This window comes from Gopherus evgoodei, chromosome 17 (genome assembly GCF_007399415.2).
Source record: "Gopherus evgoodei ecotype Sinaloan lineage chromosome 17, rGopEvg1_v1.p, whole genome shotgun sequence".
NCBI lineage: Eukaryota > Metazoa > Chordata > Testudines > Testudinidae > Gopherus > Gopherus evgoodei.
The window spans coordinates 20,161,414-20,188,590 of NC_044338.1; the positions used below are offsets into that span (position 1 = coordinate 20,161,414).

Here is a 27,177-nt window from a genome sequence, read left to right on the forward strand (position 1 = left end):
GTGTCCGGGGTTTGGGGGGGGCGGGGTGTCCGGGGCGGCGGGGGGCGGCAGGAGGGGGGCGGGGTGTCCGGGGTTTGGGGGGGCGGCAGGAGAGGGGCGGGGTGTCCGGGGTTTGGGGGGGGCGGGGTGTCCGGGGCGGCGGGGGGCGGCAGGAGGGGGGCGGGGTGTCCGGGGTTTGGGGGGGCTGCGGGGGGTCGGCAGGAGAGAGGCTTGGGGGTTGTGTGTGTGTAGGGGGGGTCATTGGGCTTTGTTCTCTCTAGGGCGGGGGTCAGGAGAAGGGGGCTGGCTTGCTGCAGAGGGGTTGGGCAGCCCCTTAACAAAGGCTGGTGGGCAGAGCCTGAGCTTGTGGGACTGGGAGTTAGGAGCTGCTGTGTTTCTAACCCCTGGCTTCAGTGCTGGCAGGTAAGTCCCATTCCTCTCTGTGTGCCTGGCTTTCCCCGTGTTCAGTGGCCACAGTGACACTGACCCGCCTGGGAGAGGGTTGTGCGGCTCAGCTGGTTACTATGGAAATGCTATAAGACAGTGGAGTGGTGTGTAAGTGTCAAGCGTTGTTATTTTGCCTAAGCTGTTTGCTCTCACGTGCATTTTATCACATCCAAAGGGTGTTCATTTGGTACAATGCCAGTGGCACCAGGATGCTGTTTTCTTGATGTAATGCAGCCAAAACTAATTTCTTAATGAATAACTTTACCCTTATAGTTGAAACACCCTCCCTGTTTTTATGCCATAAACAAAATCAGGCAAAAATTAAATATTTATCTTAACAAAGTGTAAATGATGGAAATGTAGCAGGAAGATATTATCTGTGAGCCCGGTTAAAAGTAAAGGTAGTTTAACGGTTCTTCAGAGGCTTTTTCCTGTAAGCTAGACAAAGTGTTGCCTATGTTGTTGGGGAAGTAATGACATGCCTTGTCAAGGTAGGCTTCTAACAAACATTAATTATTATGTTTAATTGTAAATAAGTTTGAAAACTCACTTACTCGCAGTCCAGTCTGAATTTGTATAGATTAGGCACTTATGGGGAAAGGGAGCACGTGGAATCACTTTACATGTTTTGAATGTTAATGGAAGGACTCTTGCACTTCGTAACAGTTCATCTATCTTAATCTAATGTATCTTTATGATAGCGGAAGGCATTCCAAGACTGTAGAGGTAAGCATGATATAAGAACTTAGCTAGCCAGAAGAATTTAGCTTTACAGTTCACAGATTCTAGTAGTGTGCAAGGTGATGTTATGGAAGTGTCATTTATGTATTGTTTACTAAGACTCTGCATTGCCACTGACTTTTTTCACACAATATGTATACGGTATGTCCTAGAGCATGTTGTGCAATTCTTAATTAGATTTTCTCTTTGGAGAACTATTATGCTACAGTGTATTAAGTTGTTACACTCACTTGGTTTTTCTCGCTTGACTGGATCAATAAGGATCTGGACTAAGGGAAATACGTCTCTAGTTTCAGCACTCCCTTTCATTATGCTGGTGATTGGAAAGTACAGTAATTGTTTATTTAGGATTATCTTTCTGCAGGTTTGAAGGCAGTGGGGTTTCTTTTTCTTACAATAACTGTACTAACTGCAAATTGATATGGCATAGATGGCTACATTAATCCTTTTTGGTTTTGTTTAAAATTTACTCACTATCATAATTTTCACGAGTACCATTTTATTTTGCCAGATCTAAATAAATTGAACCCATATAAGTATTAACAGAAGAGTAGTGGGGGTGAACTATTTGTGTTTAAACAATATTTTAATATTATTTCCTGCATGTTCTAGATCAGTGGTTCTCAGCCTATTTACCACTGTGGGTCACACGTGCAGCTCTCTGTGTTAGGTGGGCCTCATCCACTTATAACACAATATACCAGGAGTGGCCAAACTAACTGACCCTCTGAGCTGCATATGATGATCTTGAGAAGTTCGAGAGCCACAGGACACACACAACCTGCCCTGTGGGGCAGCACCTGCTGGGCTGTGGGGCTTCTGTCCCGATGCTCCCGCCCAGGGCTAAAGTCCTTAAACACCCTCTCCACCCCCGGGCCAAAGCCTTTGGTCTCACCACACCACCGCAGGGCTTCTGCCCTGCGCTCCCCCTTGCCCAGTCTTGAAGGTGAAGAATGGCTGGGGTGCTTGGGGGGATCCAGGAGCTGCACTTTAACTGTAAAAGAGCCGCATGTGACTCATCAGCCACAGTCTTGCCACACCTGTAATATATGCTACCTGTATGGCCCTGAAAATGTCACATGGGCCACAGCTCTGTGCTGATTGGGCCGTGGGTTGAGAACCACTGTTTTAGACCCTCACTTCTCTCATATTCAAAATACTATGTCCCCATAACAACTTCTGTGTTCACAGTGTTGGTGGTGAGAAGGATTTGTGGTTATAGCAGCAAGCTGCCCTATGGATAATCGTAACTGGCTTTAATGGAACAACTGGGTCCAATGAAACAAATTGATCCAGCTAAATCCATTATCTTTTCTAGCACACTGGCCAATGCTGGCTGCTTCAGGACTCATCCTGTGAGTGATTGGGGAACTGCCTAACTATAGAGTAGCGTGGTTTGGACATTTCTTCTGTCAGTATTAATCAGACTTTAATGAAAGCAAATTTGTCTTCCACTGTCATTTATGTCTGTAGATAAATGTTTGTTTATTCATGCCTTTACTGAGGTGAAATAGAATAACACAGGTTTCAACAAGAGTTACGCCCTTTGAATGGAGTGTCCCTGTACCCTCTCCTCCTATGCTTGCAGGATTAAAAATAAATTTAAGGTAGAAAGCCGTGCAATAATATCTTTAAACTATCTGGGGCTTGTTAACATGCTAGATGCATTTATTTTGTCAATCTAATTCCTTCCTGCCTTCCCCATCTCAAACCTGTATTCCCTGTCTTCGTTGTTGGCTTTGGAAGTATATGCTTTTAATTTTTGTAGCTAAAGATGTACTGATTACTTGTAATACAGTAGCCTTGTAATTCAGCCCACCAAGTTTGTTGGTTTCATTTACATATAATGACCAAGGGTGCGCAAACTACATCTCGGAGGACACATCCGGCCCTTCAAACATTTTAATTTGGCCCTGGAGCTCCTGAGGGGGAGTGGGGTCTGAGGCTTGCCCTGCTTCCCACATGGTGTGGCTCTGTGCGGCTCCCGGAAGCAGCGGCATGTCTTCCCTCCGGTTCCTACGCTTAGGGATAGCCAGGGGATTCCACACTCTGCCCTGCCCCATGCACCAGCCCCACAGCTCCCATTGTCTGGTAACTGTGAGCATTCATGACTGACCATACAATTTTCATACCCAGATGTGGCCCTCAGGCCAAAAAGTTTGCCCACCCCTGACCTAGACTGTAAATTCCTTGGGGACTGGGACTGATTGAAATTTATGTTCAGTGCCTAAATATTTTGAAAGGAATATTAAATCTAATGTTTCAGGCCTTAAGCTTGCCTCTGTAGAGATCGTGGTGAAACCTCACGTTGAGGCAGGCTATGCTACAGCTGTCTACTGTGGGGATCATACACCTTCCTCCGAAGCACCTGGTTAGACTTACTCAGTTTCTGTAAACTGGAGGTGAGGCTCATTGATCTGTAATTCCTGGAAATTTCTCATGCCTTTTTTTCTAGAAGATACATTTCCGCATTAGTGACTTTCAAGTCTTTAGAAACAATTGTTGCTTTTAGAGAAGGATGCATCCTTGTCAGTATCTCCCAATATGTATTGAGTACCTAGTAATTTACTGCATTTGAGTTTCTCAGTTTGCTCTGAAATACTAATTAGATTTCCTTTTTTTGGTAAAACCACACTGACTTCCTATGTCAGGTAACGTTCAAATAGGAATTGGTATGCCTACATTTGTTTAGCTTGCCCCAAGAGCTAAACTATGTAAGCCAGGTTTTAACTTATCTAAGAGTGCTCTCACACAAAAATGCATTGATTTAACTACATTAGTGCAACATCACACTATTAGGTACACTAGTGCAACTTGTATGTGTAGATCAAGTCTACGTTGATATTGTCATCCTCCCTTCTCAGTCTCAAAACAATCTGCTCTAAAAACAGTCATTTTATGGCATCAGTAAATCGCTTCTTAATACCATACTATACCATTCAGTCAGTTTTGTGGTTGTTAAAATCACCCACTGTAAACATTTGCTAATGAGAGGTTATTTGTAGTGCTTTCTGTTGATGTGCAATGATGACATGTTTTGTAGGCTTGCATCATGCATTCATAGTTTTCTTACACATTCACGTGAATGTTCCTTGGGAACTTTTTTCTCTGTAGATAGTGGTGGCTCAGGCTAGCCGCTGAGCAATGGAATTCTTTGGATGGGAGGGGTGGTCGGTAGCAAGTTAAAGCTGCATTGTACTAGGCAAGTAGTGCATTCTGATACAACACAACTGGTAACTCTGCTGTGGTCTCAGGGAGGAGTCCCTCCTGTAAAGAGTTGGATTGGTGGACCCTTTGTCCTTTAACTATTTGCAATGAGCTACTTTTATTCATCACATCTCTAATGGGGTCTTCACAGGTACCTGGTTTTGTAATTTTGAACACAAATGGATCCTGGAGTCCCAAAATAATTTTTTAAAAAAAATGATCCGTATTTCTATAATTGTAGGAAGATAAATGGCTTCTGTGTTTAGATAATTAGCATTTTTCTCATGTGAATCCGGGGAACTCTTCCCATATGTGCCTGACATTCTAGGCTAATTGCAGAGATGGGTGAAATGTGACTCTTAATAGATTGTTGGAGGTTTTTTGGGGGGTGGGCTGGTTAAACAATAATCAAACTGTTAGATGCCTGCAGGGAAACACTGCTGCCTGTGTGTGGACTTTGCACTGGAGAAAGTTTCAATTGTTCCCAAGCAGGGCTAGCTCTAAAATGTCGCTTTTGTGGCTGCTAGTAGCACAGTAGTCTAAATGACTGACTCTCTTGAGGCCATTATACAAGCATTGCAAAATATTTTTGGAAACAGTTTATTTTTCTGATTCAAATAAAGCTTTGTCTTAAATGGCTCTTCCCACTTTATACTCAAAAGCCTAGAAACTGACGGAGATAATTCTTATGTTTTTTAACTCACAGTATGCTGCAATTAAAAATTCAAGTTCTTCAAACTGGAGACTGATACTTGCATAGTTCATGCCTTGTAGTTTTTAAAGACATTGAAAAACTTGTCAGTTGTTGCATGTGCTCACTTGTTTCCTTATAAGATCAGTCAGCTTCTGGTCTGTGTTGCTGTTTCATATCTTTTTCGTGCACAGGGGCATCTGTTACCATAAGTAAGTGCAAGTTTACACTACAAAATTAAGTCGACCTAAGTTATGTCAATGTACAGCCGCCCCAGTATTTAAATCACGTTTACATATCCACAGTCTGCTCCTTGTGTCGGTGGTGCATGTCCTCATTAGCAGTGCTTCCACTGATGCAGAGAGCAGCGCACTATTTGTGGTTACCCCATTGTGCAACTTGCCACCATCTAGCGCAGAGTGTTTTGGGAAGGGTTTGCACTGCCTCTTGGGGGCAAATGAGACACACAGGGCTGACTGGGAACATGGTGCAGTTTTCTCTAACCCATAATTTTATCTCTATCCCATAATGTTTTGTGCCTCTTTTCAAAAGCCCCACAAACCCATGCATCCTCCATCTGTGTGAGAAGCATGTATCACGCACAGCTTTTTGTTGTGATGAGCCTTGTGAACATGGCACGCCTGATTCTGCAGTATTTGCAGAGCTGTCAGCGGACCTACAGGGAACATGGCAATGTGTAGGACATAGTGGATGATTTTGTACCAGTGGTGTTCCTGAACTGTGGTGGGGCAATAGATGGCACATGTCTCCCTATTTTGGCACCAGACCACCTTTCCACAGAGTACACAACAGAAAGGGTTACTTTTCTATGGTATTGCAAGCATTGGTGGATCAACAGGTATGTTTTACTGACATCAATGCAGGATGGTAATGGAAGGTGCATACACATGCATCTTGAAGAACATAGGTTTGTTCAGAAAGCTGCAAGTAGGGACTTCCTTTCCAGACCAGAGGATTACCATTGGGTACGTTGAAATGCCAGTAGTGATCCTGGGAGACCTCCCCTACCCCTCACTCCCATAGTTCATCAAGTCGTACATCAGCCACCTCAACAGCAGCAAGAAGCACTTCAATTACAGGCTCAGCAGGTGCAGAATGACAGCTGAATGTGCCTTTGGCTGTTTGAAAAGCTGCTGGTGCTGTCTGCTCATGAGATTTGATCTCAGTGGGAAAAAAAAAATCCCAATGGTTATAGCTGCCTGCTGTGTGCTTCATAATATCTGTGAAGCCAAGGGGGAAAAGTTTCTTCCAGGGTGAAGAGCGGAGGTGGAATGGCTGTCTGCTGATCTTGAGCAGCCAGATACCAGGGGTATAAGAAGAGCTCATCAGGGAGTCTTTGAAAGACCATTTTAATAGTGAGCCACAGTGAAGTATGTTGCTGTAGTGTGCTGTGCCTGGCCTGGGTTTTTTTTTTTTTTTTTTGCACTCCGGTATGAACCCTGTAATGAGTGCTCAGTGTGTAGTAATATAACATTGCAAATGAATGTATCTATTGCTGTTATCTGTGAATGATGTCAGACCCAGCCAGCATATGTTGTAAACTAATAAAGATGAATTAAGTTTCCATAAATAGACTTTTATTCCAAACCCATGCAAACAGATTTATAATGGAATGGAACATTATAAATACACGGAAAGAACCTTTGAAGGGGAAAGAAGAATCATTTTCATTTCACAAACACATACACCAACTGTCTGTCTCTCCGGTCAGTGTATGTGTGGCTGTGATTTCCTGTACCCTTCCCCAAGGTGGAGTGATGGGGTAATGCATCAGCCCTGGAAGTCTTGGGAAAGTGTGGTATGTTTGTAGGGAGGTCCCGGAGTGCAGCTACCTATGGACTGCAGAGGAAGGCAAGCACAGATCTATTGAACCTGAAGATCAACAGGAGTCTCCAGCATCTCGGTTTGCTGCTTGAGAAGTGCTAGCATCTCCTGCTGCATGCCTCTCTCCTTTTCCTTTGCTTTTCTCCTCTCCACTCTATCCCTGTCCATTCTGTCCACGAGGGTGATCCTCCAAGCCTTGTGCTCAGTATCTGAAGCACCAGAGGCTTGCAGGATCTCTTGAAACACGTCACTACATGTCCTCCTCCTCCTTCTTATCTGACTGAGCCGCTCCACTGGTGTGGATGGAGAGACCCTCAAGGTCACATTTCCAGCTGCAAAAGATACAGTGCACAGAGGTACTATTGAGAGTGTATTCACAAGATAAACGGAAACTTGGTATGCTGAACTCACTCCCCTCGATCCACGCAAGTTACATTCTCACTTCTCCTTGGGGTTCATAGAGCACAGTGGCTGTCCCAGCCATGGTGAATACGGCCCAAAGGCAGGGGGTGAGTTGGGACAATGGGAGTGTGGTAGCTCATGGGCATGACTATATGTGGCTAGGGGAGTTGAACTGAATACTGGCACTGTTTTCCACAGGCAGTGGTGATTCTAGCTGAGATCTCACTCCTGCGGGTAACGGAAGCTGAAAGGGAACAGCTCCTGCATGTGTCTGTCTGCGGACTGGGACCCTATGGTGCTAGCCTGTGTGCTGCAATGGTGCCTGCCAGAGTAATTGCTGAGTGGCATGGGAAAGTGTCCTACTGTGGCAGAAGAAAGAAGGCAGCCCTGCCCAGAAACCTTCGGTAGAGGATTGCAGACTACCTCCAGGAAAGTTTCCTTGAGATCTCTATGGAGGATTCTGGGACATCCCCGTGCACATAAACTGTTGTGCAGGGTCCCCTCGGCCTAATTGTACAAGGGAGTGAGAAGCAGATAACCAATAGAGGCAAAGTTTCTATTTCACTACCTGTTCAAGCATGATTTAAAAAAGCATAAATGAACAGATGTCCCTGCAGTTTTAAAGCAAACTGCCCACTTATGAGAGGTTCCTTCCCCTGTATTAGGCTCACCTGTGCTGGAGTGTAGGGACTGGTTCGACTGTTCTGGAATAAACAGGTCGTGGCTCGCTGTACTACTGGATCCCCCGGTCACCTGTCCCCCATACAACTACTCCCTCATCCAACACCACCATCTCACTATTCACTCCAGGGGCCTGTGACTGTGACTCCTGTGAAGTACCACGGGGCTCTTGGGGGTGGTCTCTGCTGAGGATGGCATGCAGCTCTTTGTAAAAGTAGCGTATCTGTGGCTCTGCACCAGAGCAGCTGTTAGCGTCCCCTGCCTTCTGGTATCCCTGCCTCAGCTCTTTGGCTTTCACATGGCACTGCTATGGGACCCTCTTTTAGCCCTTCTCCCTCATGCTGGTCTGCGTGTAGATATGGATGTTTCTACAGCTGGATCGTAGCTGTGCCTGCACTGCCTCTTCTTCCCACAGACACGGGAGATCCATCACCTCCTCTGTACTCCAGGCAGGAGCATGTCTGCGGCATGTAACCAGCATGGTCAGCAGTTGCTAGGTGAGCTGTCCATGCTGAGCAAACAGAAAATGGAATTTCAAAAATTTGTGAGCATTTAGAGTGGAGGGGTGTATACCTGTGTGCCTGGCTGCTGGGCAACAAAGTTCAAAATGGTGACCATGGTGGTTATAGTAGTACATGACACCTCCCAGAGGCCACTGAAATCGGCACTGATGCTGCGTCGACCCAAGTATGTCAACCTAAGCACTATGCCTATTGGGGAGGTGGAGTTAAGTTGGCGTAGCGGGCGAGTTACATCAGCAGGAGTGGCATTTTAGTGCAGAGGCTTACAGAGTTAGGTGAACATAAGCTGCCTTATGCCAGCCTAACTCTGTAATGTAGATCAGGCCTAACCCTATTTATTCTAGAGACTTCTTTTACACAGAGGAGAATGGCAAGACTCTGGACGCAGGCACTTTTACAAAAAGCAGCTTACTCTTCTAACTTGCTTTACTATTTTTGTGTTTATGCCAAGACTTTCCCCCTCCTCATCATCTTTTTTTCTTCTGTTTAATCATTGAAAGCTCACAGTCCTCTGTGTATGACATCACTATACTGCCATGAAAATTACACAAGTCATTAAATCAGTATTGTGACCTCCTTCTGGGATGAAGTGAGAAATGGCAAAAATGTGTTCTTACATTTACTTGCCACTGATGCTATTAAATAGACTGGAGCTCTAGAAGTGAATTGAATATTTTAAAAATGTAAGTAATTATATATATATTGAAATATTACAATTAATGCATTTTGGAGCAAAATACTTGGAAATTACTCTTTTTTTGGGTGCTCCCACCCCGGCTTTCGGATGTCCTTGTCTAGTGCTACAGTGGATGCTGGTAACACCTTAGAGCTGTGTAAAGAATGGCTTTTACCTGATTGTTGTAGAGGTACTGATGTCATCTCTGAACACATGTTTTAGTGAGTGAAAATCTCTTTGTAATGTAAGTCTGTGTGTTTTTAAAAATTTGAGATCTCAAAAATAGCATGTTGGATATTATTTATGCATTTCCAGTCTCCTGACTCTCGTCCATTGCTTTACATGTAAGATCGTCCTTCCCACGAGTGACAACATTTTAAGTGATTTATATGTCCTGTGACATTTCCAGAATGCCAAGCCCTTAGAGATGTGTGTATTCTTATCCTGATGGCTGCATGTTACTTCTATGTTTAATTCCATAATACATGTATGTTTTCAAAGTGAAGATCCATCTTCGTGTAAATGGGCAATTCTTAATGAGCCATCAAGTTCAGAAACTAGAAGTCAAACTGGATATAAATTAATTTGATGTTAAAATGCTGTTTGGCGAAAAAGACAACATAATATAGCGCTTTTTAATGTTAGAACTGTCATCTGTTTTTTGTGTTAGGATGCCAGATAACAGCTGCCATTTCTGACCCACCACAGAATGCTGCCTGTGCACAGGAAGAGATTAAATTGACATCTTTAGTTATTTTAGAATCGAATGAGTAAGCACAGTGGGTCAGTCAAAAGTTATGTTTACAAGAGCGAGAGAGATTTTCCCAAGAGTGAGAGAGAACTCCTGCCAACTTTCATGATATTTGGTTTTTTTCTTCAAGCCTCAGTTCCAGGAATCATTATTATTTGACAATCTCAGCCATTCCTCTCCCCCCTCCCCCCCCAAAAAAAAAAATCAGCTTTCAGGGTTGCGAGGAAGAAATTGAAAATGTGACTTGAGTACCCTAAAGTTTAAGAACCAGAAGACAAATAAAACTCCACAGTTTTTTTCTTTTTTTTTTAAATCTCATTATTTTTAAGCCACTCATGATTTTGAGAGTGTGGGGGTGGTGTTTATGATTTTTGAATGTCTGGTGTTGGCAGTACTATATCAGGTTGGAACTAAAATATGAACCTGTTCTGCCTAATGATTTGGACCATATATGAGGGATTTACTCTCCATGATATAGGTCTGAATCTCATTGATGTTGGTTATTGTGGGGCACTTGAAGTGATCAATAGTTACTATCCTCTCTATCTTTTCTAGAATTGTTGGTGTGGCTTTTGAATAACTTGGCATGGTGACTTAACCCGGTTTGTCAAATTCATGTTATTTACTGGGCATGCCTCTATGCATGCATCTTGTATAACCAACCACTGTAATAATGAAATACAATTTTGTGTGGATATGCATTCCAGTACCTTTGGTGAATCATAATTCAGAACTGCAGTATGATTTCCTTGTGCTCCTCTTGACATTCTACATTGATTTTTATAAAGTATGTACCAGATCACTGTAGTGTTCCACCATAGTACAGGTGCAGTTGTTACACCATGCAGGAAATCAAAAACTTAGGAATCAATTTTTATTTCTTGCCAAGGTTGTGGGTACCAGTGTGTTGAAACTGTTACTGTTCTTCAGAGTGTTTGTATTGATCTGCCAGCTAAGCACCTCTGGGTAGGTCTGTACTGCAGCTGGAGGCAAGCTTCCCAGCCAAGGTAGAAAGACTGGAGCTAGTGTGCTAAAAATAACTGACACCCTAGGCTTGAAAACCTGAGCCTCGGAGTTCATGCTATTTTTAGTGCCCTAGCTAAAGCCCTCCTAGCACAAGTCTGTCTGCCTGGACTGGGAAGGGCGCTCCCATTTGCACTGTATTCATACGTGAAGTGCAGTGTTTCCACAAGATTGTAGAGGTGATATCTTTCAAACTGGTAGGTACGTATTATTGCTTTATACTCTTTGACAGTTGGGTTTGCAAGTTTCCAGATGGTATAAAGCACTGGTTTTTAGCTCTAGTAGTTCACAGGTTACCAACCATTAATATCCTGCTGGAACTGAGATTGGAGGAAGACAGAGAAGCAAGATGGCAGTTGAAAATATGCTGTTTTAAGGTCATCGGATGCATTTTTTCTAGGTCTGGAAAATTCTGAGTTATATTACTTGAAAGCTGAGAGATTCAGCTCTGTAATGGATAGTGGTGTAAATGTCATACATCTATTAGCCCTAGTGACTTATATCAGACATCATATTCATTCCTCTTGGAGGTTTTCTAGCAGTTGTCCGAAACTGAACAGAGCAAATCTTGGACTTCAAACAGTTCAGTGCTAAATGGATATTGTTTTCTATTTAAAAAGAGTACACACAGAGCACAGCTTCAGAGTGCCTGCACTCTTTTAGCCATACAGCACTCCTGTATGGAGGCAAGTATTTTCATTCCAACTTTATAGATGAGAAAACTGAGGGTAAGTTATAATACAGGGACTATACCAAGATACCTATGGTGCTGTAGCTATGTTGACATAGCTCTATAGTGTAGACACTGCCTACACCACAGACAGAAGGGTTTTTTCTGTCACTGTAGGAATATCACCTCCCTAGGCAACTATTGCAAGGTTGATGGAAGCATTCTTCCATTGACCTAGTTATGCCTACACTGGAGGTTAGGCTGGCGTAACTGTAGTGCACAGGAGTATGGATTTTTGACACCCATGAGTGATGTAGCTATGTCAACCTAATTTGTAAGTGTAGACCAGGCCTGGTCTACAAAGGTTAATTCATTTGCCAAGACCACACAGGGTACTGGAGTTAAAATCAGAACTAGCATGCAGGATTTCTTGTCTTCTAGTACTATGGTCTGTCTACTATACCCCAGGTCTCTTACCAGTTGTACACTTTTTAAAAAAAGGCATATTATCCATTATCTGAAAACTCAATTTTTCCAACCATTTTAGATGCTGTGAAGTAGACTCTGTTCTCTTTATGGGCTTGACTACACTACCCGCTGGATCGGTGGGCAGGGATTGATCCAGCAGGGGGTCGATTTATCGCGTCTATACTAGATGCGATAAATCAACTGCTGAGCTCTCTCCCATCGACTCTGGTACTCCACCAGAATGAGGAGCACAAGTGGAATCGACAGGGGAGTGTCAGACACCACAGTAAGTAGATCTAAGTACATCGACTACAGCTATGCTATGCATGTAGCTGAAGTTGCGTATCTTAGATCAACCCTGCATGGCAGTGTAGACTAGCTCTGTCAGTCATGCTGAATGAGTAGAGTTTAGTTTGCATTTTCATTTCCCTTTGCATTTCAGAGTCAGTTTGGGTATGATTTTCAAGTTTATCTTGAATAAAACTAGTTAAGCAACAGGTTTGCTGTATTTGTAAATAATTAGTATTGTCTCTACAATACTGCATCCCTCTAATTAAAACTGTGTGCATATATTTCAGGTCTCATTCAATCCAGCCAATTAGAGTAAGAGCTCACAAACATTAGAACAAGCTGACATCAGATTTATATCAGAATACAGATGAACAGCAGGGCTTTAGGGTATGCTTAAAAATCTACTTGAGTTTTATGCTTTGATGCACAATTCTACTGCAGTATCATGGATTTTGACTTTTCTCTGTTCCAGCATCACACTTCCCTCAAATTTGTATGGTATCATTTTTCCTCTTCCAGTGTACAAGTGTGAAAAGAAGCACATTTCATGGATAACTAGCACCATTGCTCTTTATTTTTAACTTAAAAAATTATTTTAGAAGTTGAAGTTTAACCAAAAAAACACCTCCCCTCACCCCCAAACCTGACTTGGAGAATGTTTTGAAGATTTTTTTTTCAGCTAGATTTATAACCAACAGTGCAGGTTATTCAGTGATATCTCTCTTGACTCCTGGTGTGGAAGAGGAAGTGAGCACACCAAAAAGAGTCTTTAGAGAATATGTAGTCTCATTATTATTTATTATTCATATTACTGTGTTGCCTAGGAGTCCTAATCATGGAGCAGGACCCCCTTGTGCTAGGCAGTGTCTCCTTGGAACTCTTGTACACGTCTGTATCATAGCATATACGTACGTCTTCCTGCCTCTGCTTGATCAAGGGCTTGGTTTAGTAAGCTCGGGCGATATGGATGGCACGTTTCCATTACTTTAATAACCCAGATACCTGCATTCAAGAAGGGCAGCCTTGTACTTTTCTCTCCATTCTACTGAAAATCTGTCCAAAGATTAACTGTAGGTGAACATGTAACTTATCCACCTGGATAAAAACCACCTATCATGATGAAACAATATGCACAACTGTCAGAGATCTTCCAGGCCAGGAACATCAATGGAAGTAATTCAGTCTCTTGGCATCTGTAGTGAAAACCATACTAATATGGAGAAAATTCAACTTAAATGGCATATTTTACTCAAGTGAGGGGGAACCTCCCCTATTTCTCCAGTAATTTAGGATGACAAAGAGACAGAATATCAATGAGGTTAGCCAATGATGCTGAACTTCTGTTATACTGAAGTCTTTGGCATTTCAAAGCTATCTGTCTAGGCCCTTCCTTCACTCTCTAGTATCCAGAGAGGAACTGCATATTTCTTCCCCTCCCTCCCTGCAGCTCCTTTCTGATCTGGGCTTCCTCCCTTTATGCTCACCACCCAGCTTCTTTCCTAGCTGGACTTCATCATCATTTGGGCCTGGCCCACCTGCCAGATGTAACTACATGCCTTAATTGAGTTCAGTAGCTCCAGTTAAACTTCTTAGTCCTAGTATAGGGTATATATCCCATCACAGGTGCATGGTCTAGGAATCCTCCTGAACTTCTATTTGATACTAAACTCTCAAACTGAAACATTTTCCATCTCTGATTTGCTAGGAAATTACATCTATGGTGGTCTGAATGGACTTTGAGATTGGACTGTTGCAACATGTTGTACTCGGATAGGAATCCACAGACACTAAAGAAACTCCAGCTAGTGTAGAATGTAGCAACAGGCCTTCTGACAGGCAAGTCGAGCGTAGTTTGTTGCTCCACTGTTGTGTTTGTGGCGTTGTCTACCAATCAAGTTTAAACACCTGATGCTGATCTTCCAGGCCCTCAGTGGGCTAGGTGTGATCTATTTCACAGATCTTCTCTTCCTCTTTTCAGGATGTTTGTAATAGTTTCATTGTCCCTAAATATCAGCTGATAGAGGCTAGTTGGAACTGGAGATGGAGACTTCTTGGCAACTGGTCAAGGTCTGTGAAACACCCTTCCCAAGGAACTGAGGATGACCACAAAACTGACTGTTCAGAACTAAATGCAAGCCTCACTCCTTTAACATAGGCTTCCCATATGTATGTTTTACGTAAATAGATGCAGAAAGGGAGGACACACACAACTACTTGCATTGTTGTTATACCTTGATTAGGATTGGGGGAGAGGAGAATAGTTGTAAAGTGAAGTTTCCAGCCATCCTGCCTGCTCCAGGGTTTTCTCTTCTCTCCATGCTGTTCTATATGTATGTTTTCATATACATAATTTTTTGTGTGGAATAAATACCTAGATAATATGAGCAGCAAAGAGTCCTGTGGCACCTTATAGACTAACAGACGTATTGGAGCATGAGCTTTCGTGGGTGAAGACCCACTTCATCGGATGCATGTAGTGGAAATTTCCAGAGGCAGGTATAAATATGCAAGCAAGAATCAGGCTGGACATAACGAGGTTAGTTCAATCAGGGAGGATGAGGCCCTCTTCTAGCAGCTGAGGTGTGAACACCAAGGAAGGAGAAACTGCTTTTGTAGTTGGCTAGCCATTCACAGTCTTTGTTTAATCCTGAGCTGATGGTGTCAAATTTGCAGATGAACTGAAGTTCATCAGTTTTTCTTTGAAGTCTGGTCCCAAAGCTTTTTTGCTGCTGGATGGCTACCTTTAAATCTGCTGTTGTGCGTCCAGGGAGGTTGAAGTGTTCTCCTACAGGTTTTTGTATATTGCCATTCCTAATATCTGATTTGTGTCCATTTATCCTTTTACGTAGGGACTGTCCAGTTTGGCCGATGTACATAGCAGAGGGGCATTGCTGGCATATGATGGCGTATATTACATTGGTGGACATGCAGGTGAATGAACTGGTGATGGTGTGGCTGATCTGGTTAGGTCCTGTGATGGTGTCGCTGGTGCAGATATGTGGGCAGAGTTGGCCCTGAGGTTTGTTGCATGGATTGGTTCCTGAGTTAGAGTTACTATGGTGCGGTATGTAGTTACTGGTGAGAATATGCTTCAGGTTGGCTGGTTGTCTGTGAGCGAGGACTGGCCTGCCATCTAAGGTCTGTGAAAGTGAGGGATCATTGTCCAGAATGGGTTGTAGATCTCTGATGATGCGTTGGAGGGGTTTTAGCTGGGGACTATATGCGATGGCCAGTGGAGTTCTGTTGGTTTCTTTCCTGGGCTTGTCTTGCAGCAGGAGCTTCTGGGTACACGTTTGGCTCTGTTGATCTGTTTCCTTATCTCCTCGTGCAGGTATCATAGTTTTGAGAATGCTTGGTGAAGATTTTGTAGGTGTTGGTCCCTGTCTGAGGGGTTGGAGCAGATGCGGTTGTACCTCAGTGCTTGGCTGTAGACAACGTATCGTGTGGTGTGTCCGGAATGGAAGCTGGAGTCATGAAGGTAGGCATAGCAGTCGGTGGGTTTTCAGTATAGGGTGGTGGTAACGTGACCATCACTTATTTGCACCGTGGTGTCTAGGAAGTGGACCTCCTGTGTCGATTGGTCCAGGCTGAGGTTGATGGTGGGATGGAAGCTGTTGAAATCGTGGTGGAATTTTTCCAGATGGGTCCAGATGATGAAGATGTAATCAATGTAGCATAGGAAGAGAAGGGGCGTGAGTGGACGAGAGCTAAGGAAGCATTGTTCCAGGTCAGCCATAAAAATGTTGGCATATTGTGGGGCTATGCGGGTGCTCATAGTAGTTCCACTGAGCTGGAGGTATATATTGTCATCAAATTTGAAATAGTTGTGTGTAAGGATAAAGGCACAGAGCTCAGCAATCAGTTGTGCTGTGGCATCATGAGGGATACTGTTCCTGACAGCTTGTATTCCATCTGTGTGTGGAATGTTTGTGTAGAGAACCTCTACATCCATGGTGGCTAGGATGGTGTTTTCTGGAAGGTCACCAATGCCTTGTAGTTTTCTCAGGAAATCAGTGGTGTCATGGAGATAGCTGGGAGTGCTGGTAGCATAGGGTCTGAGTAGAGAGTCCACATATCCAGACAGCCCTTCGGTGAGTGTGCCAGTGCCCAAGATGATGGGGTGTCCAGGATTTTCAGGTTTGTGGATCTTGGGCAGTAGATAGAATAACCCTGGTCGGCGCTCTAAGGGTATGTTGATTTGTTCCGGTGTTAGTGTCGGGAGTGTCCTGAGTAGATGGTACAGTTTCTTACTGTATTCCTCAGTGGGATCTGAGGGAAGTGGCCTGTAGATAGTATGGTTATATTAATGTGAAAGGATATTCCACAGGAACAACTTGCATATCCTTAAAATATAAATAATTGAATAGTCTCTTTAATATGATACCTATTTGTTCCTCAGCATAGTCTAGGGGAGAGGCGAAGGCAGACAATCATTGGTAGGGCTCTTCCAAATTCCTGGCCATGAAAAACATGTCATGGACTGTGAAATCTGATCTTTTGAGTGCTTTTATCCTATACTATACAGATTTCATGGGGCAGACCAGTATTTCCCGAACTGGGGGTCCTGACCCAAAAGGGAGTTGAAGGGGATTGCAAGGTTATTTTAGGGAGGAGGTCACGGTATTGCCACTCTTACTTCTGTGCTGCTTTCAGAGCTGGGCAGCTGGAAAGCAGATGGTGTTGGCCGGGCACCTGGTTCTCCAGGCAGCGATAGCAGCAGTGCAGAAGTAAGCCTAGCCGTACCACAACCCTCCCGCCCCCAATAACCTTACAACCTCCTTACAACTCCTTTTTTGGGTCAGGACCCCGACAGTTATGACACCTGCCATTTCAGATTTAAATAGCTGAAATCATGACATCTGCCATTTTCAAATTCCTGTGACTGTGAAATTGACCAAAATGCACTGTGAATTTGTAGGGCCCTAGGCATTGGAGGTGAGTGGGAGATCTTTTGGGGGGTGGTGGTGGAATGAAAGAGCTCAGAGGAGGTCAGGGGAAAAAGCAAGACTGGGTGAAATAAGCCAGTTTTATTGAAAACTGCTCAGATACCGATAACAGTGTTCCTCTCTAGTATTTTTGTATGTTTTGAGTTAACTTGCTCAAAAGAATCTCACTGACTTAGAAAAAATTGTCAGATTTTCCAGTTTCCAATATTTGCAGATTTCCAGGGACCCTGATCATGATTAATAGCCAGATGAGTGCTTTACGTAAACATTTATCAATAAACAAAACACAGCTTCAGGTCAGTAAAAAGTTGTTTGATTCAGATTTAAAAAAAACAAAACCCTTAGTTTTCCTTTCTGCTTTTATTCATCTTTTCTTCTGTCTTCAATTAGACAAGGCTACAATTTGGGTATTGTCCAATTACTACTTTATCTTGTCAAAAGAAAAAAGATTATTGTACAATAGGCAGTTCTTGCAGCTTCTCAGTTTTTCACTCCTTATTACAGAAGTTTCAAAGGATGCCGACTGCAGATATTTTTGGGAATGTGTGCCAGACAAACATTTCAGAGATGTGATTTAAATATTAATGCCTACCTCGTTCTCTACAGAATCTAACATCATCTTAAGTCTTCTGTTGTGCTTGGTTCTCCAATAACTTAAAATTCTACTCCCTCCTAAGTGGAAAGATTTAAAATATGTCCATTGAGGCAGCATCCTGTAATGCTTCTAGCTTTTGCTAATGCCTCGTCTAAGCATAGAATTATGCTGGTTTAACTAAAGATGCAATTTTAAATCAGATTAGTTTAAGTGGATGTAACTGTGTGTGTGGATACTCAGTAAAACAAAGCCCATATAACTAATTTTAAACTGATATAAGTATGTCCACACAGTTGTTTGCACCAGTTTAAATGGGTTTTAAATTTACATTAAACCAATGCAACTTCTGTATGTAGATAAGCCCCACAATTTCAGTGCTTGCAGTAATATCTCATTTTTGAGAAATGAAATCAGTAAGGACATGTTAAAAATCACACATGCATTGAAAAAAAAATCTTACTACAAATGCGTTATTAATTAAAAATGAAAAATTTTAAAGACACAGCTTTCTTTTCACAATGTTCTTTGCCTGCTACACCGCTACCTTGATATAATGCCACCTGATATAACATGAATTTGGGTATGAAGCGGTATAGCAGTGCTCTGGGGGAGGGGAGGGGGTGAGGGGTGGGACTGCGCACTCTGGTGGATCAAAGCAGATTCATTATAACACGGTTTCACCTACAAAGCGGTAAGATTTTTTGGCTCCCAAAGACAGTGTTATATCGAGGTAGAGGTGTATTTGCATTTCATTCAGTTTAGACAGTTTACAATATTTCTCATAGATTTTGTATGACAAAGGTGTGACCTTTTGTAACACCAATTGATGTCATGTAACAGGTGCAAGGAAGTAATTAGTATTTTATCAACTCTCCTGTGCTTCCCACTTTGTAAAACTGGTGAAACTTGTTTTAAGACATACTATAAGAATAACAAGCCATGGAAGCCAAACTGCAAATGTAAGCATACAAACCTTAGGCTAAATAGGATCAGAACCAAATAAAGTTAACTGGTTTACATAGGCCTTGTCTACACTACGTGGGGAAATTGATCTAAGTTACACAACTTCAGCTACTTGAATAATGTAGCTGAAGTCGATGTACTTAGATCTACTGACTGCGGTGTCCACATTGCACTATGTCAACTGGAGATGCTCTCCTGTCGACTCCCCATGCTGGTGCTTCAGTGATGGCACAGCATCGAGTGTATGTCAGTCATTTGAACTGTGGTTCACAGAAGTTCAAATTCCTAGGAAAGAGTTTTGGTAGTAAGGCAAACTTGGGTTCCCCCCTCCCCCACCCTGATATTTTTAATTTTGACATTTCTGAAGAATTATGAGTGAATTTACGTGCAGCAGGTGAACAACATAAATCCAGTCAAGCCATCATCTGATAAACTAGATGTGAAAATGTATTGATAAAACAAAGCTTCATCTGACGGTTGAAAACTTAACAGTATTTTAAGTAATCACAGCTGAAACGTAACTGTTAGCAATCTGTTAGCAAAAGCGTCATCCCCCGTCCCCTCCCCATGGCCACACAACATCACAGTGAGGGAATAAGGCTAACCAAGCTAGTGTTACAGTCCAATGCTGCAATACTAAAACTGGGGTGAAAATTAACGTACAGTATACATGAAGGGCTCTTTGCTGTATCATGCAATATAAAGTGGAGAGCACTGAGTAGACTTTGCACTCTGATTTTATCATCAGCTCTGAGTCATTGTACTGTGTAAACTTTAGTCCATTGCTGAAGTAATATTTGCCAAAGATAAGTCACCAAGTTTTGCCAGTCACTCAGCTGGAAAGTTGCTGACTGTTTCTCATGTGGTGCAGCTTTCTGAAAGCGATCTCAGTATTCTTCTTTGTATGGAGAACTTAACAGGAGCTAACTCACAGCTTGGACATGTTTTGAAATTTTAAAATAAAGAAATTTAAAAATATTATATTTCTTATGCCAACTCCATGTACTCTTCTTTCTTCAACTGATGCTTTTCCCTTACTTTTGTACTGCTGCTCAGGAGTATATCTGTATCAGCAAAACTTGTAAGTTTAGACAAGCTAGAGAGAAGATACCTGATACTATGGGGCTTTTGAAAGTGATAGACAAATGGGGTTACAAGATCAAGCGGTTGGAAGTAAAAATCAGCAAAGTTTTAAACTGGAAGTAAGATGCATATTTTGAACAGAGAGGGCAATTAACAACTGAACAGATTACCAATGGATCTAGTAAATTCTCCATCGCTTGGAGTCAAAATTGGATGTCTCTGTAAAAAGTGTGTTAGTTCAACCAGAAGTTGGCTGAGCTTCATGCAGGAATCATTGAATGAAGTTCTGTTTGTGTTATGCAGGAGGTCAGGCAGGAGGTCACAGTGGTGTCATCTGGCCTGGAAATCTATGAAAAAGCATAAGTAACTGAATTCTAAGTTTAGTTACCATATACACAGAATAATTAAGATGAAACCTGCACCTTATCTTTGAACTATTCTGCTACCAGCTGCTCTGTTTGTCAATGTCCCAGCAAGGGCAAATGTTCTTCACTTCCATTCTTCTCTTCTTTTCTAGTTCACCGTGGTTTGGTGAGGCTAGGTGGTGGTGTCTTCATTAGCAAGTTATGGATCACTTTAACCCTTAGTACACACACCAGTACAAGTAGATTTACATTTCAAGGTGGCAGCATGTTTGATTAGCTTCCTTTATTCCTTTTTGTCACGTAAACAATCTTTCATTTACTTCTAATTTTTTATCTGTATTTCAAACATTTTTCACCTTTTTCATAAGAACGCTTTGAATTTTTTAAGTTGAGTGGTTTAAATTGGACATACACAAATATTGGCCATAAAACTAATTTGCCCAGGAGATTAAGTTTAACACCTTGGAATCTTTACCTATCTCTGTGTGTGTCTTAGAGCATACTTTCTTTGGTGCAGTTTTTGTTAGTGTGTTAATGAAAACTTCACGCTATAGGTTTACTCTGTTCCATGCCAGAGTACGGTCTAGAATATTAAAGTTTATAGAAAAATCCATCATTCTGCCCATTGGAAAAACAGATTGATTTCATATTCAGTGGCAAGATATTGTACCAACTGCCCTAGCCAAATCATTCCTTTTCTCTAGAACTTCCTGCTCAGAGCTGCTATTGTCGTTTCAGTTTATAAGCTTCATTCTTTTTTCTTTGCAAAAAATATTCATCATCACGGTAATGTTTAAAGCTAAGTGACTTGAGATGTCTTGGCAGGCAAAGGTACGATAAAAGCGTTTCTTGGCCAGCTACCAAGAGGTTACATACTACTGACCCTATATTCTAAAACTGCTGCTAAAACATCCACTTCTGCTAGCTAAAGTTAGCTGAGTGTAACCTTACGAGTTTTTTGCACGCTGTAAGGATATTAGTCTGAATTCTGAACGACATAATCTACTAAGATGGAAACCTTAATGTGAAGCAGATCTACTTTGAACAATGTCTATGGGAGCATCATAGAATCATAGAAATGTCTGGCTGGAAGGGACCTCAAGAAGTCATCAAGGCCAGCCTCCTACTCTGAGGCAAGACCAAGTAAATCTAGACCATCCCTGACAAGTGTTTGTCCAACCCATTCTTAAAAATCTCCAGTGATGAGGATTCCTTAGAAGCTTATTCCCGAGCGTAACTACCTTAGAGTTAGAAAATGTTTCCTACTGTCTAAACTAAATGTCCCTTGCTGCAGATTGTCCATTATTTCTTGTCCTGCTTTCAGTGGACATTGAGAACCGTTGATCACTGTCCTCCTTATAACAGCCCTTAATATATTTGGAGACTGTTCTCAGCCATCACCCTTCAGTCTTCTTCTCTCAAGACTCAACATGCCCAGTTTTTAAAAAAAATTTTCTCATAGGTCAGGTTTTTTAAACCTTTTTTCATTTTTGTTGCTCTCCTCTGGGCTTTCTCCAATTTATCATCATCTTTCCTAAGAATCAGCTAAGAGTATCTGTGCTCTGGCAGTAACGTACTGTTTGCTGGGGTTTATATCTGGCCTGCTGAAGGTTCAGAAGCTGTTTTTAAATAGTCTCATCTCTTCTCCCCTTGGAGTTTGACAGGCAGGTTCCTGAAGGTGATTTTCAAATACCACATTTTTGCTAATAGTTTTCTCCTCTGATGTCCTTTACAGGAAAGCAGCAAGAAGTCCGGTGGCACCTTAAAGACTAATAGATTTATTTGTGCATAAGCTTTTGTGGGTAAAAACACTTCTTCAGATGCATGGAGTGAAAATTACAGATATAAGCATAGATATACTGGCACATGAAGACAAGGGAGTTACCTTTCAAGTGGAGAACCAGTGCTGACAGGGCCGGTTCAGTCAGGGTGGATGTGGTCCACTCCCAATAATTGATGAGGAGGTGTCAATACCAAGAGAGAGAAAATTGCTTTTATAGTGAGCCAGTCACTCCCAGTCCCTATTCAAGCCCACATTAATGGTGTTAAGTTTGCAAATGAACTGTAGCTCTGCAGTTTCTCTTTGAAGTCTGTTTTTTGAAGTTTTTTTTGTTGAAGGATGGCTACTTTTAAATCTGTTGAATATCCAGGGAGATTGAAGTGTTCTCCTACTGGCTTTTGTATATTACCAATCCTGTTGTCTGATTTGTGTCCATTTATTCTTTTACGTAGAGACTGTCTGGTTTGGCCAATGTACATGGCAGAGGGGCATTGCTGGCACATGATGGCATATATCACATTAGTAGATGTGCAGATAAATGATGGTGTGGCAGCATGGTTGGGTCCTCTGATGTTGTCGCTAGAGTAGATATGGGGACAGAGTAGGCAACGGGGTTTGTTACAGGGATTGGTTCCTGGGTTAGTGTTTCTGGGGTGTGGTGTGTAGTTGCTGGTGAGTATTTGCTTCAGGTTGTGGGGGCTGTCTGTAAGCGAGGACTGGCCTGCCTCCCAAGGTCCATGCAGCTGAAGTGTTTTTTTACCCACGAAAGCTTATGCCCAAATAAATCTGTTAGTCTTTAAGGTGACACCGGACTCCTCGTTGTTTTTGTTGATACAGACTAACCCGGCTACTCCTCTGATACTTTATAGGAAAGAAATCTCTTCCCTCCCCAACATGCCTTCCTTGAGGGCAGCCTGTTTGTTTCTTTAAAATGCGAGAATTTTTCTTGCTGCTTATAATAATCTTGGCTTGCTACTACTAAGGTATTTGTGCATCTCCCTAATTGCAGCAAATTATATTTCTTGTAGTAAATTTGCAGTAAAATTAAACTTTTGTTGTGCTTTCTTATAATCTTACCGTTGAAATCCATAACCAATGATCACTATTTGTGTTGTTATATTAATGGCTGTCATTTGTTCTGCTTACTCATTTCTCTCAGACCTGGGAAGCAGCTTCTTAAGAACCTTACAATTCAATGAACAAGAGTAACTGTTAACTTTTTCATATATAGAAGCTATTCTTTCAGACTTTATCAGCTAAGCCGGTTTAAGGATCTTCTGAAACTATATCTGAGTCTTATTGTCAACCTTCTGCTAACTCTAAAACAAAACGTAGGCTTAATAACACCGAGCTCAGTCTTTGTTTCTTCTGGTTTGCTCATTCCTTCTTTGCCATATCTGAACTGGTGCAAAGTTTGAGTGAATTGGCCTATCTTTTTAAGAAAAATAATCAGGACAAACCATAGACATTTGTATATGCTGCTAATGTGGGTGGCCTCTAGTTCACAGGAGTCCTTATGGGCTTAATGTGGCTGTAGTTTTAATCTCTTGTGGAGGTTATGAATGCTTCTTTCAGTGTTCACAAGGTTCAGATCTTGGGTCTGTAACCTGAGGATCAAATTAAGACTTTCAAAACGGTTTAGTCATGCCTTAAAATAGCAAAATTGCAAAAATGTTGCATTTCCAAAATATATAACTTTTAGCAGAAATTTAATGCTCTGAAATTAGAGTTCAGAAAAAAGCATAGGTAAGTTCTGATGATTTGCATTTTATTTACAGTCTGTGCATTTATAGCCATTTCCACTGTGGTTGCAGTTTAAGGCTAATACACATGATGAAGCTAAATACATTCTGTATTATGACTTTGTACCATGGAATGCTTGTGTTATTCTGTATTCCTTGAACGTGTGTTTTCTTTCTTTGGAATGAGTACCATGAACACATAATATAGAATGCTGGACTAACTACGCTCCTCCACTAACATACTGGGACCTCAGACCTTACACCGCGTTGATAACAATTTGTCCTGCTTTTTGTTGGTCATTAAACTTGTTTATAATTTGCCATAAAAACCATTTAAGGTTAAAACCTTTTGGTTCCAGGTTTTACACATTGAGCTGTAAACCAGTCTATATTCTTTATTAGCCTAAATGACCAGGTTATTTTTCAGTATGGTAGTTATCCCCAAATATTTGCTATACGGGATATACTGCCCCCACCCTCTGTTTCCCATTGTACTTTCCTGTTTAAAAATATCTGGTCAGAAATAAAGCAGACTAGCCCCCTCAGCATATTTCAGAACAGCTTCAAATGGTGTAGTCTGGGCACCTACACAAATAGATTATTTCTGTGGAAGTTAGAGAGAACAGGCCTTTAGCATGAGGTGATGTGTGTAGACATAAGCATAATAGACTAATTCAGTTAACCTGTAAAATGTAAAAATAGCATACATTTGCTTTTCCATCAAAGGTGAGACATCTAATTGCTGTTCTAAGTATAATTCACAGCATGACACACTGTATTAACTGTTTCTGCGGTGTCATCAAGACTTTTGTTTTCTATTTGAACATTAAAATGTGCTGAACTTGCAAGCTTACCATTGTCATGCTCAGGCATGTGTCCACTCTAGCGACAGTGCTAACTTTGATAGCCCAAATTCACCTAGGCTTTGAAAGGATTAAAGAATCCAAGGAAATCTGCAGATTATAGGAACTGCACCAAACTGCAAAAGCCTCCTTGTTTAAGCACATCGGCCCCAAAGGGTTGATTGTGTGAAATGTTCAAATATTGCATGTTAGCACTTCATGCCAAACACTCCTCAGAGCTTGTATTGATTCACAGATTTTCAAAGTATGGTTTAATCATGTCATAAAATGTTATGTAGTGAACATGCACTAACAGCCTAGCTAAAAACAAAGGTTGTCTCCAGAGGTTTGGAAAATGGAGAAACACGGAGTGAGCTGGTGCATATCGACACTGGGAAATCTGAGGGGTGGAAGCTCGCTGTGAATTGGGGGTGTGGAGGGGCAGTGAGGGGAGCTACTGAGAGTTGGTGGGGGGCAGCTGGGAAGGGGGGGTCTTGGCAGTTCCTACTGCTATTCCTCAGTGCCCAATGCTGTGGGTTCCCTCTTTCCATTGGCAGCTGGCACAGCGATGCCTCCTTGTTCCCAATCCCAGTGGCTGGCGCACGTGCTCCTGTCCCTCCCCCAGGCCAGGTGCCTATGCCAGGACCTGTGGTGGCTGGAAGGCAGGGAAAAGAGAGCAATCCTACGTGCTCCCTGGCGGTTGGCCTAGTCTGCTCTGATCTCTCCTCTAGCTTCTGCTCTTGCCTCTACCAGATATTGGGGCAGAAGTATACCTCAGCCCCCAATATTTCCACGGTGGGGGTGCTAGGCCCCTGCTCTGCCCCCTGCTTTCCCAGTTCTGCCGCTTCTGGACAGAATAGACTGAAAGATTTAAAAGAAGCTTAAAAGTATCTGTTAACTATAACATGAATGCAACAAATACAGGTGGGAAGCAGTGTGTATTCCTTATGCTAGTCACTGATGACACAGTAGCACATGCTCTGAGTTCCCAGAGGAATGTGTCCAGGCCTATGTGCTTAGTAGATTACAAACAAGTATGTTATAAAGCACCACCACATTTTGGGAATATTATTGCAGAAGTGGTTTTGCTCCACAAATACTGAGGAAGCATCCTCCTCTCTTTGCTCTCCCTCTCTCTCCCAACACAGACACTGTTTCCTCAAGGAGTTTAGGTAGGGGTACCTCTCTTACCACCTGGGGCCCAAGCAAATAGATATGTAGAGACATCCATCATTTCTTACCATTTAGCTCTTCTGTATTCAACTGTTTTTTCTAAATAAGTTACCAGAGGTTAACACTGATTCATTGTCTGGAAGCTTACAGAGTGCAGGAGGCAAATTATGACTGTTAACATTTCAGCTGAGTCCAAGGAGCACTGGCACTGCTTGTTCTTGTCTATTTACAGGCCTGCAGCAGTAGCTTTATATGTGGAGCCAGGTTGTAGAGGAAAACCAGCTGGGGTCTCGCTGTTGATCTTACATAAGCACTGTGTGAGAGAGAACAAGAGTCTCTAATATCTTTCTGAGGAAGAAATTCACCAGTGCCTCTAAACTTTCCCTTACTCCCTGCTGCAAAGTAACTGAAAACTACATCACTCTTTTGTAGCCTACATAATGTCGTACAAATGACTGTGCTGTGATCATAGAGCTCTCAGAGATGCTCAGGTACAAGAGTGGAACTTAAACGTCGTCTTCCTCCTACCCTAACAAGGGTCTCCGATAAATGTCAGTAAAGTCCATTCTGAAACTGCCCATGCATTTTCATTAAGGGTTTAGAACATGTTGTGTGTTGCAGATATGTACGTTTTTGGCATATGCTTGCACTTGGTAAGAGAAAAGATCCAATCTCCCTGCTACTTGCTGTCAAGTAGCTTAGTGAAGAAGCATAAACATTCAGTTCATGCCTGGCCCTCACTTTGGTAGCAAATATGTGGTTTCCAGGATGTTATTTAACTTGTGTTTTTTTTCCTCACCCTTTTAGTTATTATGTGGGCAACCTGTTGTAACTGGTTTTGTCTGGATGGACAACCTGAGGAGATGCAGCAGCAGCCACAGCAGGGTGCCAGACCCCAGGCATATTCCAACCCAGGTTACAGCTCCTACCCTTCTCCTACAGGTTCTGAACAGACCTGCAAGGCATGTGGGGTGCACTTTGAACATTCCTCCAGGAAGGTAAGGGATGAATTTAGCCACTGATTTGGGCACCCATTTGGTTTGACTTACATAAATGATCTGGGAGTCAGATTGTGTATTTATAGAATCAGTTTCAAGAGCCTGCAAAACACACAACCAAAGAAGGCCCTTGATTTAGGGACATAATGTAGAGCAGAAGACAACTTGCCCTGTTCCTTTATTTCTTAGTCACTTTCACAATTAGCTGGCACAAATGAAAACAACCAAGTTATTGTTGTTAGCACACAGTAGACTTGGCTGTACTAGATGCTTTAACTGATTTAAGTAGCTTGCTGT

General features: G+C 42.2%; 1 protein-coding gene across 3 annotated transcripts in view; it reads left to right on the plus strand.

Annotated features, from left to right (window-relative positions):
• The window catches only part of RFFL (ring finger and FYVE like domain containing E3 ubiquitin protein ligase), a 46,142-nt gene that overhangs the window by 192 nt on the left and 18,773 nt on the right, over window positions 1-27,177 (plus strand). The window contains exons 1-2 of one of the 3 annotated variants that reach the window (XM_030536337.1): window positions 285-402; window positions 26,690-26,880. In XM_030536337.1, coding sequence (XP_030392197.1) covers window positions 26,695-26,880 — 186 coding nt within the window. In that variant the 5' untranslated portion in view covers window positions 285-402; window positions 26,690-26,694. Of the gene's footprint in view, window positions 1-284; window positions 403-3,479; window positions 3,570-26,689; window positions 26,881-27,177 lie in introns of those variants that run through there. The other 2 variants (XM_030536338.1, XM_030536336.1) reach the window with 2 other exon arrangements.